Source organism: Amblyomma mixtum, chromosome 3 (genome assembly GCF_055824585.1).
Source record: "Amblyomma mixtum isolate Tamu chromosome 3, ASM5582458v1, whole genome shotgun sequence".
NCBI classification, from domain to species: Eukaryota; Metazoa; Arthropoda; class Arachnida; order Ixodida; family Ixodidae; genus Amblyomma; species Amblyomma mixtum.
Window position 1 is genome coordinate 231,274,407 of NC_143014.1, and position 14,220 is coordinate 231,288,626.

Below are 14,220 nucleotides of genomic sequence, written 5' to 3' on the forward strand. Positions count from 1 at the left end.
ATCAGTGCGGTATCGTGCGCATCCTTTTTTGTCCCAGTATTTTGTTCCGTCGAGCTGCTGACGTGAATCGCTACCTACGCGCTCGCTTTTTGTAATGTAAATACTTCTGCAGCCTTCCAGCTTGCTTTTATCGCGTGTAGGACATGCGGCTGGAAAGTAAATCAACATAGCGTCGTACTTAGCTCAAAAGATAACTGTCTGCCCACCCTTTGTTTTTAGCTCTGAACACGTCAACACGCAGACGCTTATTCGGAATAAAGCAGGCCCGTGGCTCGGGTCTTTATGCATTTTTATTCGCTCTATTAAAACACTTTGTGGACAGTGTGGCAAATTTTATATAAGTTATTTGGTCGGCTGCTTACTGACCAAATAACTGTATACAGTCAGCTTCTAATAGTGCAAGCAGTAGAAGCTTTATCAGTGTTAGTTTCTTTTTATGCTAGACTTGCACAAAATCTTATGGCAAAGTTGCGTTTTTTTTTGTAAATTAACAGTGACTTAGTAATTGGCTTTACCTTTGTTTTGATTACAACCACACACATGAAGAATATATTATTGTTTTCTTTTTTGTGGGTGTGCAGATACTTATTCAAAACTGTATGGCTCGCTTTGCTAATTGGGGTTAGTTATTTGCCAGTTAAGACTGTGATGCGTTATGGTAGTCAGTCTGGTCAAGGCAAACACTTATTACGATTTGGCACCTTTACAGATCAGAAGGTACCCAGAGTCAGCTGAGAGCTGTATATTGTGTGTGGTAGCCATGGTGATCAATTTCCGATAGATGGACGAAAAAATATGGTAGTTCATTTGTATTGCTGACTTGCATCTTGTGTTTAGTGGGATATTAATTCACCTGCTGGTAGTATTACGGTCTGGTATTTGATATGTGTCTTCAATGTCCGGCTGGGCAACATTTGCTATCCAACTGTTGATGACGTTTTTGGCAGTATGCAGCAATGGGTGCTTGTCACTTAAGTTTTCGTTTCTTAATTGAATGGCTCGTGACCCACCCTTTTACTGATCTTCCCTGGTTGACCTTTATGTGCAGTCAGAAGTGGCCTGCCATTGCCTAAGCATTGCTCTCGACTGAAGACTGCATACGCTTTTCAGGGAAGTAGCAACAGGAAAGTCGAGAAACAAGCAAGTGGCTTTTGGACTCTTGAAGCAACTACCGGAAAAGGAAAGCACGGCAGCGACCGAGAAGAGAGAATCAGCTGAAATGAAGGAAACGGCGGAGATGGAGGAAGCAGCAGAGACCAGGGAGGTGGCTGAAATAAGAGAGGCAGCTGAGGCGAGGGATGCAGCCAAAGTAAAGGAGGCAGCCGAGAAGAAGGAGGAAGAGGTTTTCAGCACACTGAGCGTCATGGAACACAGAGAATATATGTGGCTGTACAAACGCTTGTACAAAAAAATTCGCCACAATCCTTCATATACTGTGGCGCTACAGCTCCGCAGGTTTTATGTACGTACTGAGTATGGAGTTCACTACTTTTGGCATTTTTACTGAGCATGGCTAGTTTTACTAATAGAGCACTGAATTTCTCATCTGCAAAGATTAACCTGTAATGCAGTGCTTTTTCAAAAGTGAGTTGATGCAACTGAGAAAGTGCAGATGCCAAGTTGTGAGTCTGCATGTCACAATGATCAACTGAGCAGTTGCACAGAGCTGTCCACTTTCAAGGTTAACACAGGAGCGCGTGATGAAGTTCATTTGCAGCTCACAGCTCTTCAGGGTGTCACACGAGAGTAGTGTCCACGTAGTATGCATGTGCAAGAAGCCCAAAACAGTTACGGCTTCCCGTGCTGCCGGTCTCCAGCCATTTGCTCGCAAGTACCCACCATGTGGCGCATGTGTGTTCACTCTAGAAGTGGGTGACCCTGGACATTGATTTTAAGGGCCACCGCACATCGAGCACAATGCTGCTTGCAAGGTAAAAATGCTGTCCAGTTCACACATTCAGAGAAAAAAAGAAAGTGAAATTACTGCTTTGTACGATTCCACTGTTGCTGAAATGAAAAAAAAGCAGGGATGTCATGATGATGGCTTCATAATTTATTTATCTTTGGCTTAGGAGATATATAAGCTGGGTTCTGCAAGTTTTTTCTCCTGGACTGTATCCTTTCAATGAAATGGTGGAATTAGAAGATGCTACATTTAAGTGAAATCCAGAGTGGCAATTCATTTTCACCACTGGTGTACACTGTGCACTGGTCTCTGCTTGTCATCAGCAAAGAATGTGGGTGGCTGTTTTGCCTCACCCTTCTTGTAGCCCATGCAGCTCACCCCATTGGACTTCAGGCTGTTTCCTAAGGTGAAAGGCTATCCGAAGGGTATGTGCTTTGCATAAGATGAAGAGGTCACTTAGGCTGTGCATCATTAGTGTCATTGGTTGCCTTCTTCAGTCTTCTATGATGGCATGCAGAGAGTTGTGCAGCAGTATGTGACAGAAGTGCTCTGCCACTGGTAGGGATATTGAAAGTGGGATGTTTCAGGGAAAGAGAACATTCTTACACTTACATTTGAATGTTATCTCTTTAATTCCTGAGATTTCTTGCAGTAAACCTTAATTGTGAAAAAAAAGAAGAAACTGAAGGCCGTATTCATGGTGAAAATTTTTCAGCTAGTTGTTCTTCTTTAGAAAGAGGTATAGATTGCATTTACAGTGACAGAAGTCTTCATGGCTATTGCAGCACTTGCCTGCTTGGTTACTTATTTATGGGATGTTTTCAGAGCAGCCTTTTTTTCGTCAGCTTCATGTGTTCTTAATCACTGTTGTCAAGAAAACTCTCGGAGCCCTTTACTCGTGGTGGCACGGGCAGGAGCATTTTATTTTTCAATCATTTTGCTCGTCCCAGCATATTCTTTCATTGGCATTTGCCACTGTTTTACCAGCCCTCACTACTGCTGTTGTGACTGGCTTCATTCAGTGGCTGATCTTTTTGTAAAATGCACTTGCAATGTCAGTATCATTATTGCTGTTACTTGGCACCAGTTTTCATCACCTGTTTTCTGATGAAACACACATCCTTAATTAGACTTCTAATAGCTCCTGGTATGCATTCTAAGTCTAGAGAAATGCAAAGATTCTCTAAGATTCTCATGTACAAAAAAAAAGGAGACAGTTCTGAAACTGCCCTGCGGAAAACCATGCATTCCTGCAGCCATAGTTGCCACTGGGTGTTCGTTAGAAGACCTATCAACTCTATCTCAAGCAGTAGTGTAGTGTCCATCCTTGTGGTGAAATAAATCTGTAGTGGATGATTGCAATTATGTGTTCTGGTTGTGCAGCCAGTGATGTCTAAGCAGTGCTGGTTTTTGTCTGCAGGAACTGCAGAGAGAGATTGAGATCGAGCAGCAGGAGTTCATGCAGCAGTGGCCTCGCGTGTGTGGGCTTCGTCCTGAGACTCTCGCAGACGGCGCAGACTCGTGGAGCAAGGTACATTAATGCTCATTGCTTGTGCAGACTGCCTTTCTTGGCATATCGAGACACGGTTGTTTTGGCTCAATTTGAGAACACAAAGCATACGCAAGTAGATTCATAAGGGCAACTGTGCTCCTTGTTTGTTTTGCTGGGTCCACTTTGTGTTTGGTTTGGTTTTATGAGGTTTAAAGTCCCAAAGCAACTCAGGCTATGAAGGATGCCGTAGTGGATTGCCCCTGATAATTTCGATCACCTGGAGTTCTTAATGTGCACTGATGCTGCACAGTACATGGGCTTCTAGCATTTCGCCTCCATTGAAATTCAGGCGCCGTGGCCGAGATCGAACCTGTGTCTCTTGGGTCAGCAGCCTAGCACCATAAGCCGTATTTACATGAATGCAGCAGAAGTCGACTCTAGTACACTTTTTGAGGGAAAAATCAGGTTTTGAGAAGGAAAGACGTGACTCATCCTCTACTCTCTTCCTCGACGGTTTGGCAGTTCCCTAAAAAATGGACTGTAATTTACTTGTCACATTCGTGTAAATGTGGCTGTAATCACTGAGCCACCGCGGCAGCTCATTTTGTGTTTATATTAAAGCTAACCCAAAGCAAGCAATGCATGGAGCCATTAGCTCATAGTGTTCTGTGGATATACTAATGTTTTGTATACACTCAGGGACAAAAGTATGTGGACCACGTATTCCTCAAATGAAGACGATAGGTCTACTATTAGCCGGTGGCTGGAGACCACACTTTTGGAGGTGAAAGACAGTTTTGTTATTTTATCTTCACAAGTGTGATCTCCAGCCGCCGCCTAATAATAGACCTATTGGCTTTGTTCGAGGAACACGTGGTCCACGGGCTTTTGCACTGACTGTACATGTGTTTACTAGCTAGGGGCGGATTTAAAGTGATGGCAGAGAGGGTGGTCATCTCCTTTCCAAGCGAAAAATTTTACAGAGGTAAACCATGCTGAACCCTATTTTTTCTAAGAAAAAGGCCAAAAAGTGCCTGGTTAAATTTAAATAAGACCACATCCTCCACCCCCCCCCCCTCACTCCACACAACCACCCCCTCCAAGAGTGATCCATAAATCCACCTTTGGTACTAGCAAAACCTCCCCCCATGCATAGTGAGAGAGAAAGAAAACCATTTATTTTCCGACCTTCGCCCAGGTTGCTGTCGTCGGACGGTCTGATCCGATATGGCAACACATGGGCGGCCACAGTGTTGCACTCTGCCCATTGCTATGGCCACTGCTAATTTCCCATGCATAGCAGTTGCACCTATTGATTACAGTAGTCAGAAAACATTTTGCATCAGTTTCTGATGAGAAATGAAGCATGTGCACTCACGATGCATTTTTATCAGGGTTTGATCTCGCACATTATTAATGTAATTTATTGCATTGTTTTTTTGTATGCCAAGCCCAGCCGCCACTGATTTGCTTGATTTACTTCATTTGGTTCTTCTGGAAAAGTGTTTAAAATTCTGTAAAACATGATTATTCTACACGTGCCGGGTAACAGCAGTGACTGTTCTTGGAGATTTTTTAATACATGCAGTTTTTTAGTGCGGTATTCAGGGCTCAATTAACTTACATTTCACTTGCAATATCTTTTCGACTACGCAATGTTGCGATGCCTGCCTGCGGTGGAAACTTCTCTTATGAACAAGAACCGTACATTTATCCTGGCTACACTGTCGACAATGATGTGCTGTGTGGTGAAGAGGCGCAAAGAGAACTTAACTTACTGCGCAAGAGCTCAACTTCAAAAAATTTTTTCTTGCTTTAAACGAAAGTTTTATCGATTAAAAGGTCAGAAATAAAAGGCAATGAAGTGCTGTACTAAAACCCTCCATGCTTTGTACTTTTACCTGGGCCACCATAGAGTCAAATAAATGGGTGTTTATGGTTCAAAGCCACTTTTCTGCAACTTCAGTATTTTATTTCGCTTCGCCGCATTGAGTTTCATCAGCTGCAACATTTTTTTATAAGTAATAGACATCTAGGGGAGCAAGTTGGCCATTTCTTAATTTTCAAGAGGCAGTTGATATTTTAAAAAAATGTCAAAATACTATAATTTTTATATTTTATTAGAGTTCTTAAAAAATATTTGTACCGTCCAAAAATAAATTATTTGAATCATATTGAATGTGTCCCTGGTCACGTAGCACATCTCTGTCGTCGTCGTGTGATGCCACCCGTGGATGACCCCCAAACCTACGTCTACGCGGTCCGAGCTGCGGTCATCAACTCAATGATCTCTCGCTGTGCGCTGGCAGTGTGGCCTATCTTCCTCTTTACAAATGCTATAATCTGTGTAAATGTCATGAAAAAAAAATTTTTTGTGGAGTGTTTTCTTAAAATTTGGATTTTTTATGGATTATTGAGCAGTACCTGGTTTCATGCCTTTTTGAAATGTTCAAACTGAGCTCACATAATAAATAAATTTTTTGCCAAAAATACTTTAGGCTTAGATTACGCATGCTGTGATAAGTTTCCATGATTTTTTTTTTGACAAATTGGAGACGGTCAAGTGCAACGTGTGGGACATTTGGAGTGGAATGACCCTTTTATGGGTATTGCTTCTCTGGCTGGGTTGCCACATCACTTTGTATTTGAAATACCATATTTACTCATGTAATAAACCCACTTGCATAATGAACGTACCCCCCCACTTTTGTCATCGAGAATTTACTTTTCTCTTTTTTTTTAAGCATTAGCTTTTCTTGTGACTCTAGTTTTGCACTGTCCATAGCGTAGAACTTGGCTGTCCTAAGATGATGTGCATCGATGACATCATGGCATGTTTATTTTTTGACGAGAGCTCCTGTATGGGTGGCGCACTCGGCGAACAGTTTGTTGATATTAGAAATTGTACTTCCAGTGCTCGTCAGGTCACCTCAGGAGTCCCTCAAGGCAGTGTGCTAGGACCATTGTTATTTTTAATTTATGTTAACGACTTGATTGATGTTATGCCTAGTAATGTGTCCATCCGGTTATACGTGGGTGATTTTGTTATCTTCATGGAAATTGTGTCCCATGATGATCATGATGTGTTGCACAGATGCCTTGCAGAAATTACTCACTGGTGTTCCAATTGGGGAACGGAGCTCAATGCAGAAAAAACTGTACTTTTACGCCTAACAAGAAAAAAATCTGCTAGCTTTTTCTGTACCAACTTGGAAATAGAACCATCCTCAAGGTCGACAAATACAAATACCTTGGCGTTACTCTTAACAATAAGCTCACATGGTCAACACATATCTCGGATGTTTGCTCAGCTGCGCTAAAAAAATTGTGGTTCATAAAGAGAAAGCTTAAAAACGCGCCTGTAAGGACTAAAATGTTAGCCTACAATGCAATAGTGAGATCGAAGTTAGAATATGCTTCCAAACTCTGGGACCCGCATACCATGAAAGACACTAAAGAACTTGAGTGAGCCTAGAGAAAAGCAGGGAGATTTATATACGGGGAATATGCCAGGAAGGATTCGCCGTCCTCAATAATGTTACAAAACAGAATACAGACACTCGAAATACGCAGAAAAATTAATCGTCTTGTACTACTACATAGCTCTCTTTTTGGAAAAAATAATATGACGCTACCAGCTTCCGTATGTCGGCCTTCTACGAGGAGAACACGACACAGTCATGAGTATTTGCTTGCACCGATCTTCGCGAAAACAAACGCTTGCAAGTACAGTTTTTTCCTTCGAACGGTGAACGAGTTGAGTTCACTTCCCATTAGTGTATTTCAGTCTAACGATTTCATGGCTGCATTGCAAAATCATTTTTGTGCAAGTTAGCAATGTTGACATTCTCATTTGTGCTTCTTTTTTTGCATTATGTTCATTTCATGTTACATTGTATATGCTTTTCTGTGCTTTCTTTTTTGTTTGTGATATGCCCCTCCTGCTTGGGCCAAAGTATTGACCTGCAGTATTACTAAATAATAAATAAAATAACTTGGCAGAGAGTCAAGATGCTATGCACTCTTGACAGGGATGCTAGCAGTGGTGGCTTGCTCGGCATTCTGCTGAGTGCCCGGCTGTGCTAGTGTATGCTTAAAAAGCCAGTGAGTGCTGGAGCATTGGAGAGGAACGAAGCAGTTTAAACCAGAATGCAATAAAACTTCCTCTGCACTCAAATGCTATGGCAGAAGCAGGACCTTCAGACCTTCTAGCTATTTGGCGAGCTCAAGATCTGGAGGGAAAATGCCAAACCCCACTCACACCAGAGGTAACCTTTAAACATTTGTATTACACATTTGTAACCAGCCTGAGAGTTTTTTTAAACCTCATCATGTGAAAACCTTGCAGGTGACATTCAGGGCCAATGTTCAGCAATCACAAAACTGTTGGATTGTGCAGTGATACAGCAAATACCTTTCGAAGCGAATGATGCTAAACACCGGTGACATGAACGCAGCTGACAGCATGCTTTTGTTGATGATGAATGGATGGATGGAAGAACGAGGGGGCCGGTGGGTGGACGCAGGATACGAAATTTCGACTGTTGTAAAAGAATCTGTCGAAACTTTTTCCTCGCATAATAATCCTCCCCTCAAATTGATGTCAGCTTTCCTGGAAGAGAAGTGGGCCCATTATATGAGTAAAAACCGTAGTCTTTCGCTCACAAAAATATGCCAATAAGCCCTCTCCTCCTTGTAATTGTCAGAGCAGTGGAGATATTAGAAGAACTTGCATATAATCAGGGTTGTTCATTTTCAGGGAAAACCCAATTTTACCCAATGTTCGTATCCTGGACATGTACCTTAAAAATTTGGTAAAACCCGATTTTTCCCAAACTTCTGCAACAACTGTGCCTGCAGAACTACTCTGCCCCCAATTGGCGCTTGTGCGAGAGGCGGCCAACACGCAACACTGAAAACCGCTTGATGTTATGGAGACTGGGAGTTGCACTCGATCGATTCCAGAAATGGCTGCTGAGTCACTCGTTTGATGACTGCCGACCTTTCTTGATTTCCATGACCGAAGATATAGATTCGCTTTGCGAGGAGTTTAACCAGTGCTGGCTGGAAGCAAATCCCACTAATACAGGTGTTGAAGTCATGGCAAGCCTGATGTGTCTGTGCTACCCTAGACTAGCAAATGCCGCATTGACAATGTCATGCATAGCTAATGGCATCTGTGATGTTGAGAGAATGTTCTCTTGGCTGATATTCCTCCAAAGACCGGACAAGTCTCGTATAGAAACCGAAATGCTTTGCATGCAGGTGATTAGGTATGTTAACAAGGATGTGTAAAAAGTCAATGACCAGCTTGTGTAAGTAAAATGTTTCATATCCCAAAACTAATCGAAGCTCTTTACTACCAGTAATTATTAATTAGTAAAGAAACACCAAACTCTGGAATATTTTCTTGACAACGCCGATTTTTCCCCAATCACCAGCTTGAAAGACAGCCTTAATTGTTACTTTCTGATTAAAAAATTTAATAAATTATTAAAGTTTGCAAGTTTAACCATAAAAACAAAAATTTTGGAATGTTTGCATGAAAAACCTGATTTCTCCCCTATTATCAAGTTGAAAAATAATGCCCCATTTTTACCCCTCAAATTTGAAAGAAACATAAAACCCAAAAATGAAAAACCCTACATGTAATGCTATTGTATATGCTGCATTGTACCAGCATATCACTTTCAGAAAACTACCAGGAAGAACTGGATGCCGTCATGGTGGCTCAGTGACTATGCCGCTCGGCTGCTGACCCGAAAGACTGGTTCAGTCCTGACCATGGCGGTCGAATTTCTTTGGAGGAGAAATTCTAGAGGTCCGTGTACTGTGCGATGTCAGTGCACGTTAAAGAACCCCAGGTGGTCGAAATTTCCGGAGCCCTTCACCCGAAAGACTGGCTCAGTCCCCACCACGGCAATCGAATTTCGATGGAGGCAAAATTCTAGAGGCCCGTGTACTGTGCGATGTCAGTGCACATGAAAGAACCCCAGGTGGTCGAAATTTCCAGAGCCCTTGACTACAGCATCCCTCATAGCCTCAGTCACTTTGGGACGTCAAACCCCATAAACCCGTAAAAACTGGGCATCCAAGAACTGAGAAGGAGGGGCAGGTCGAAAGTCAAGAAAGCAGACGCTGTCGTTAGATCTCAAGTTGTGCTTTGCATTTAGGCGTAAGAAGCTGATGTGTTCAGTAATGTTGATGTATGGCTTCTTCAACTGCAGAAATAATTCTGTCACCTGTGTGTGGTGTCCCTGGCATCTTTGAAGCTATGGTTGGCCAGCCTTAGTTCTGAAATTAGCTGGTAGGAGGCTTACTGTGATGCCTCAAGGTGCCGCATTGGCATGGTGTGTTGACAGGGGGTGCAGGAAAATCTGTTGTGACCTTTAGAGAGTCAATAGGGGTGTGTGCAAATATTTGAACTTTTCAAGCAACAAATGGGATATCTTCCTACATGATTCACTGAATGAATCAAATAGTGCTCGTTTAAAATTATTCAAAACAAATCGAATGCGTTCTCAAGTTTTCAAGTTTTCCAATAATTGGTACGAAGTTGAGATAGGGCACATCATAGCTTTCTTCGACTGCTGTTTCAAAAACAAGGCCCTCTCGACTCCTCACAGCATGCTGTCACGATCGGCCTGCTGTAGGAAGGAGCATTTACTGCCATGCCATTCTCCTTTCGTGTGGTGGCATTCACGGTCCTCATACATATGGCCTCCAAGATTGGGCAATGCAGTAGGGTTCAGTCAGGTTTAGCAAAACACTGCCTTGTCATGGTCGATATTTGTTCGCTGTCCTCATCAATGGCAAAAATAATTTTAGTATGCATATGACATGGCAGGCGTAGAGGCAATATTATGCTGGCTTTGTACTGACTTTGTTTGCTTATTCACTGCAGCAGCCTAACTCCATGACTTGCACTCTCTGGCTACTGCTATGTTATTTCGTATTAATTTCTGTTTTGAATGGATATTGGCACCAATAGCAAAGGATCAGAAATATTCGGTTCATATTCAATTCGGTTCTTTCATTGTACGATTCTTATTTGATATGGTCTTTAACTACACTATTCGTATTCAGTTCGGTAGTAAAGCTAGCCTGTTTGTATTCGATTCAGTTTTGAAAAAGTTGTAATCACACATTCCTAGCAATCACACGAAATGTGTTGCATAGAGCATTCCAGGAATAAAAAAAAATGAGGTTCTTGGAACAGTGTATGAACAGCTATGGGGCATTGAAAGGAACAGTATCCAACATTTTGTGAAATGAACTGTATCTTTCTTTCATAAAAAAAATCAACAGGTTTGGTTTTTAATTACCCTTCTACTTGCCATAGGGGCTGAAGAGACTAGCAGATACTTTTTTTTTCTCTTGCTTTCATAAACTCTATGGACTTAACATTTAGACATTTATATTGGCTCTGTGCTGCATGCATTATTGCCTTTGTTATACCTCAGAGGCAAAAAATGCTTGCCTCAATGTTCAGTCAATGCATAGCATCGAGCTTGGGGTTCAAATGGACTCTGCATTAGTTTCATTCCCAGCATGAAATTTCCAGCATTGTGTTAAATTTAGTGCCCATGTTTTTTGGTCTTTTTAAAGTTTGGTTAAATAAAAAGTGCATCTGCAGTGTTGACAACAGCTACTGCATGAAAGTGGTCTCGTTGATTTGACACTTGGGGAGGAAGGGAGGCAAGATGTTGCATGTCCAAAACTTGCAGGGTTTGGTGATGCAGAAGCTGCAAGGACAGAAATAAGATGTGGAGCCACTTATTTTTTTTCTTATGCACAGCTAGGCAAGGTGAACTCATTGTGCAGTGACCTTTTTACTGTAAAGGTCTTGCACGCATACGCTAGCTGGTATGGGCCAATCTTTCCTTGAATACCTATGTGCAGGTGCAGCTTGCTGAATTAAAGAGCAAGTTGCCCAAGGGACCCTGGGTGCCGGAGCTCAGTGTTGGGAAGGTGTCACTGCAGGCTTCCGGGAGAGTGTGCGGACGCTTCTTGATGCATGTCGGGCACAAGGTGGGCTGAATTTTTTGTGGCATAAAAGTGGAAGTATTGCTTGCCTTGCCCAAGTATTCAAGGTTTATTATCTAAAAGTATTGAAAAGCACTCAAAGACCTGAGAGCACATAATAGCTGCCTATTTGTAAGGCTGTGCACATTTTGAACTTCACTGTGATGGTGTGAAACCAAGTAATTCAGCATTTGTTCTGTCAGTTGCCAAATTCTATCCAAGTTTAACAGGCATTATATGATTACAGGTCATGATTTTTCATGTTGCAGCCCTGCTGATTGACTCCCTTGTTTGAGAAAAGTGCAATGGTAGTTGAATTTTCTGAAAGCAGGAAGTGGATTTGGAGGGTCAATTTAGAGAGTGTCTTTGTACCACCAAGGCCAGTCATAACTTCTGTGTTGCTTGCTGCACAAAACTGCAGTGTGCATCTGAGCCTGTCCTTGCCAGAAGGTAAATTGGCAAGATGGTGCAATTCTGTCCTGTGAAAGAGGTGAAAAACATTGGAGAGATTTTCATGGTTTTTACAAATGCTGTGCTATTTGCTAAGGTGCCATCAGTGATTCTTGCTGTTCCATGATTAACTCATTGGCTCTGAAAGGTGTTACATTGTCTTAAAAATGGTTGGTTTGGTTTGGTTTATGGGGTTTAACGTCCCAAAGCGACTAAGGCTATGAGAGACGCCGTAGTGGAGGGCTCCGGAAATTATCAAAGCTGTTGAAATGATTGCCAGTGGCTTTCTGAAGCTTTGTGGCTGTCGCAGGGTAGTGCACTAAGACAAGTTTGTGGGACGGATATTTGATCGCTCGTTGTGTGTTCTCATTCTGTGTGTCTCGTCTGTGTTTTTGCGCTGTTACTTGAAGAGGATATTTGATACTTTTCCCATAGACGGCTGTAGTGGTTGCACAGATTTGAAGTATAGTAGACTGACTTTGAGATGAACTTGAAAGAACGTGGAAAAATTTTCTTGTATCAGAAGTTTGTTTTATTAGAAGTGCCCATCCCCAAAAAAGATACATTATGTGTTTCACCTAAGATGTTCTACAGTTATTAAAAATAGGCTCTTTAAGTTATGGGAACATTTTTTTCGGCATAGCATTTTTAGTGGTGTAGTGCATCAGAATGCGCTAAGGCATGCTTAATGAGTAGGTTGGTTAACTGATATTGAATAGATATCTTTTTAACTATTACTGTTAGTCGCCTTATTTATTCAGAGGCGTGTAGTCCATTGTCAGGCGTGGTCAGTATATGAGACGCTTGTATCTTTGATACCATCTTTTGATACATTTTATGTATCGGTAGTAGGGATCGCTTGCCAGAAATGAAAGTATCGCAGTATCGGCATCAAAAATACTGTATGTACCCACCTAATTTCCACCGTTAGGTAATTTCTGCACCCCTAATTTATTGCCCAGATTTATAAAGGAAATCTTTTACTCGCATAATTTGCACTCCCTGTTTTGCAAGCACACCAGCATGCACGTGGGTGCACGCAGTGCAGGCTTGGGAAGATCAGTGCGGCCGCGTCGCCATGTGCGGCTGCAAAAGGTGAGTGAGTGGTGTAAAAAAAGACTGTAATTCGTTTGTAAATTAGTTCTGGTAAAGAAAAATTATTAGCGTGCCATTTGCCTGGCTTACTCGCTCTGGTGGTCACTTTTGCATATGAACAGCTGTGAAAGCAAACTTTTGGTAACTTGTGGAGCATTCGTCATGCCAGAATCTGAAACTACCAAACTGTTGACTCTTCTGTTCGTGGCTACTCGGCCAGGTCATATGCAATGATGCCGTTTTATTGCCGTGTATCTCTGTTCACCTCTGACTGCTGATTTTGCAAATTTATCATTCCACTTTATTGCTTAGAGCTACACACACTCCGTCATGCCATCAAGCGTGGAACTGCATGACATGGGTCTGGGGCAGGTAGGGGGCTATGCATCATCTTGTAGTTGGTGTCAATTTTTTTTAGCCAGTGAGGGACTCAAGTTGCAGGGTCATTGTATATGGAGCAGTATACTGTGAACATTGCGTGTTATGACCTTTGTAGAGTTTTTAGGATGTCTTCACAAAATCTCTGCATAATTTTCACAACCCCTTCTTGAAGTCTTAATTTTAGGAAAAAAAGTACACAAATTTTGCTAGTAAATGTGGTACATTTTTAGTGTATCGTGCATTTTAACGGTACTCGATACTAAAAAAGTTCTGCAACAGATTTTGAGGCTGTTGTGAGTCAGACTTTGGGCCAGCTGTGCTTGCTCAGGCGAGTAGCACTTCGATAAAAAGAAAGGAATTAGAAAAAGAAAATGCCAATGCCATTGGCCTGCTCAGTCGTCTTTCTTTTTACGTTCCTTGTTCACTGGATAGACAACATATATGTTGAATTTCTGCACACTTGGTGACAGTAAGGACGAGGAGACAGGCTCGCCATTATGGTAGAAACAACACCTGTTAACCATGTTGAAGGTCATGCACTCTTCCAACATGCGGGTCAAGGGGGTCACTCGTGCCGGCAGCATCAAATGCATCATCTGACGCATTCCTTTCATTCGGAGGAGCAATGCTACAACAAGCTGTAGTTCTTAAGAGGCGTTTGTGTAACTTGATTTTGTTAACTGTACCTCGAGGATCCTTCAGTTGGCGTGACTATGCTTCACTCTTATCCATTGATAAAAGCACCTTCATAAAGCTTAACGTTGCAGCGTGCTCATGTCCTTCTATAGAGAGGCCTTTTTTGCATTGTGGGGCTCTTTTGGATCAGCTGTTTGGGGAAATGCTGTTACTTGCTGCAAAAAACAATAGCAGA

The 14,220-nt window shown here is 42.1% G+C and overlaps 1 protein-coding gene across 1 annotated transcript in view; it reads left to right on the forward strand.

Annotated features, from left to right (window-relative positions):
* The first annotated feature begins 1,237 nt into the window (after positions 1-1,237).
* Positions 1,238-14,220, forward strand: part of LOC149353981 (uncharacterized) — a 102,529-nt gene continuing 89,546 nt past the window's right edge. Inside the window, exons 1-3 of the mRNA XM_089575898.1 lie at positions 1,238-1,342; positions 3,327-3,437; positions 11,301-11,429. Coding sequence (XP_089432024.1) covers positions 1,238-1,342; positions 3,327-3,437; positions 11,301-11,429 — 345 coding nt within the window. The remainder of the gene's footprint in view (positions 1,343-3,326; positions 3,438-11,300; positions 11,430-14,220) is intronic.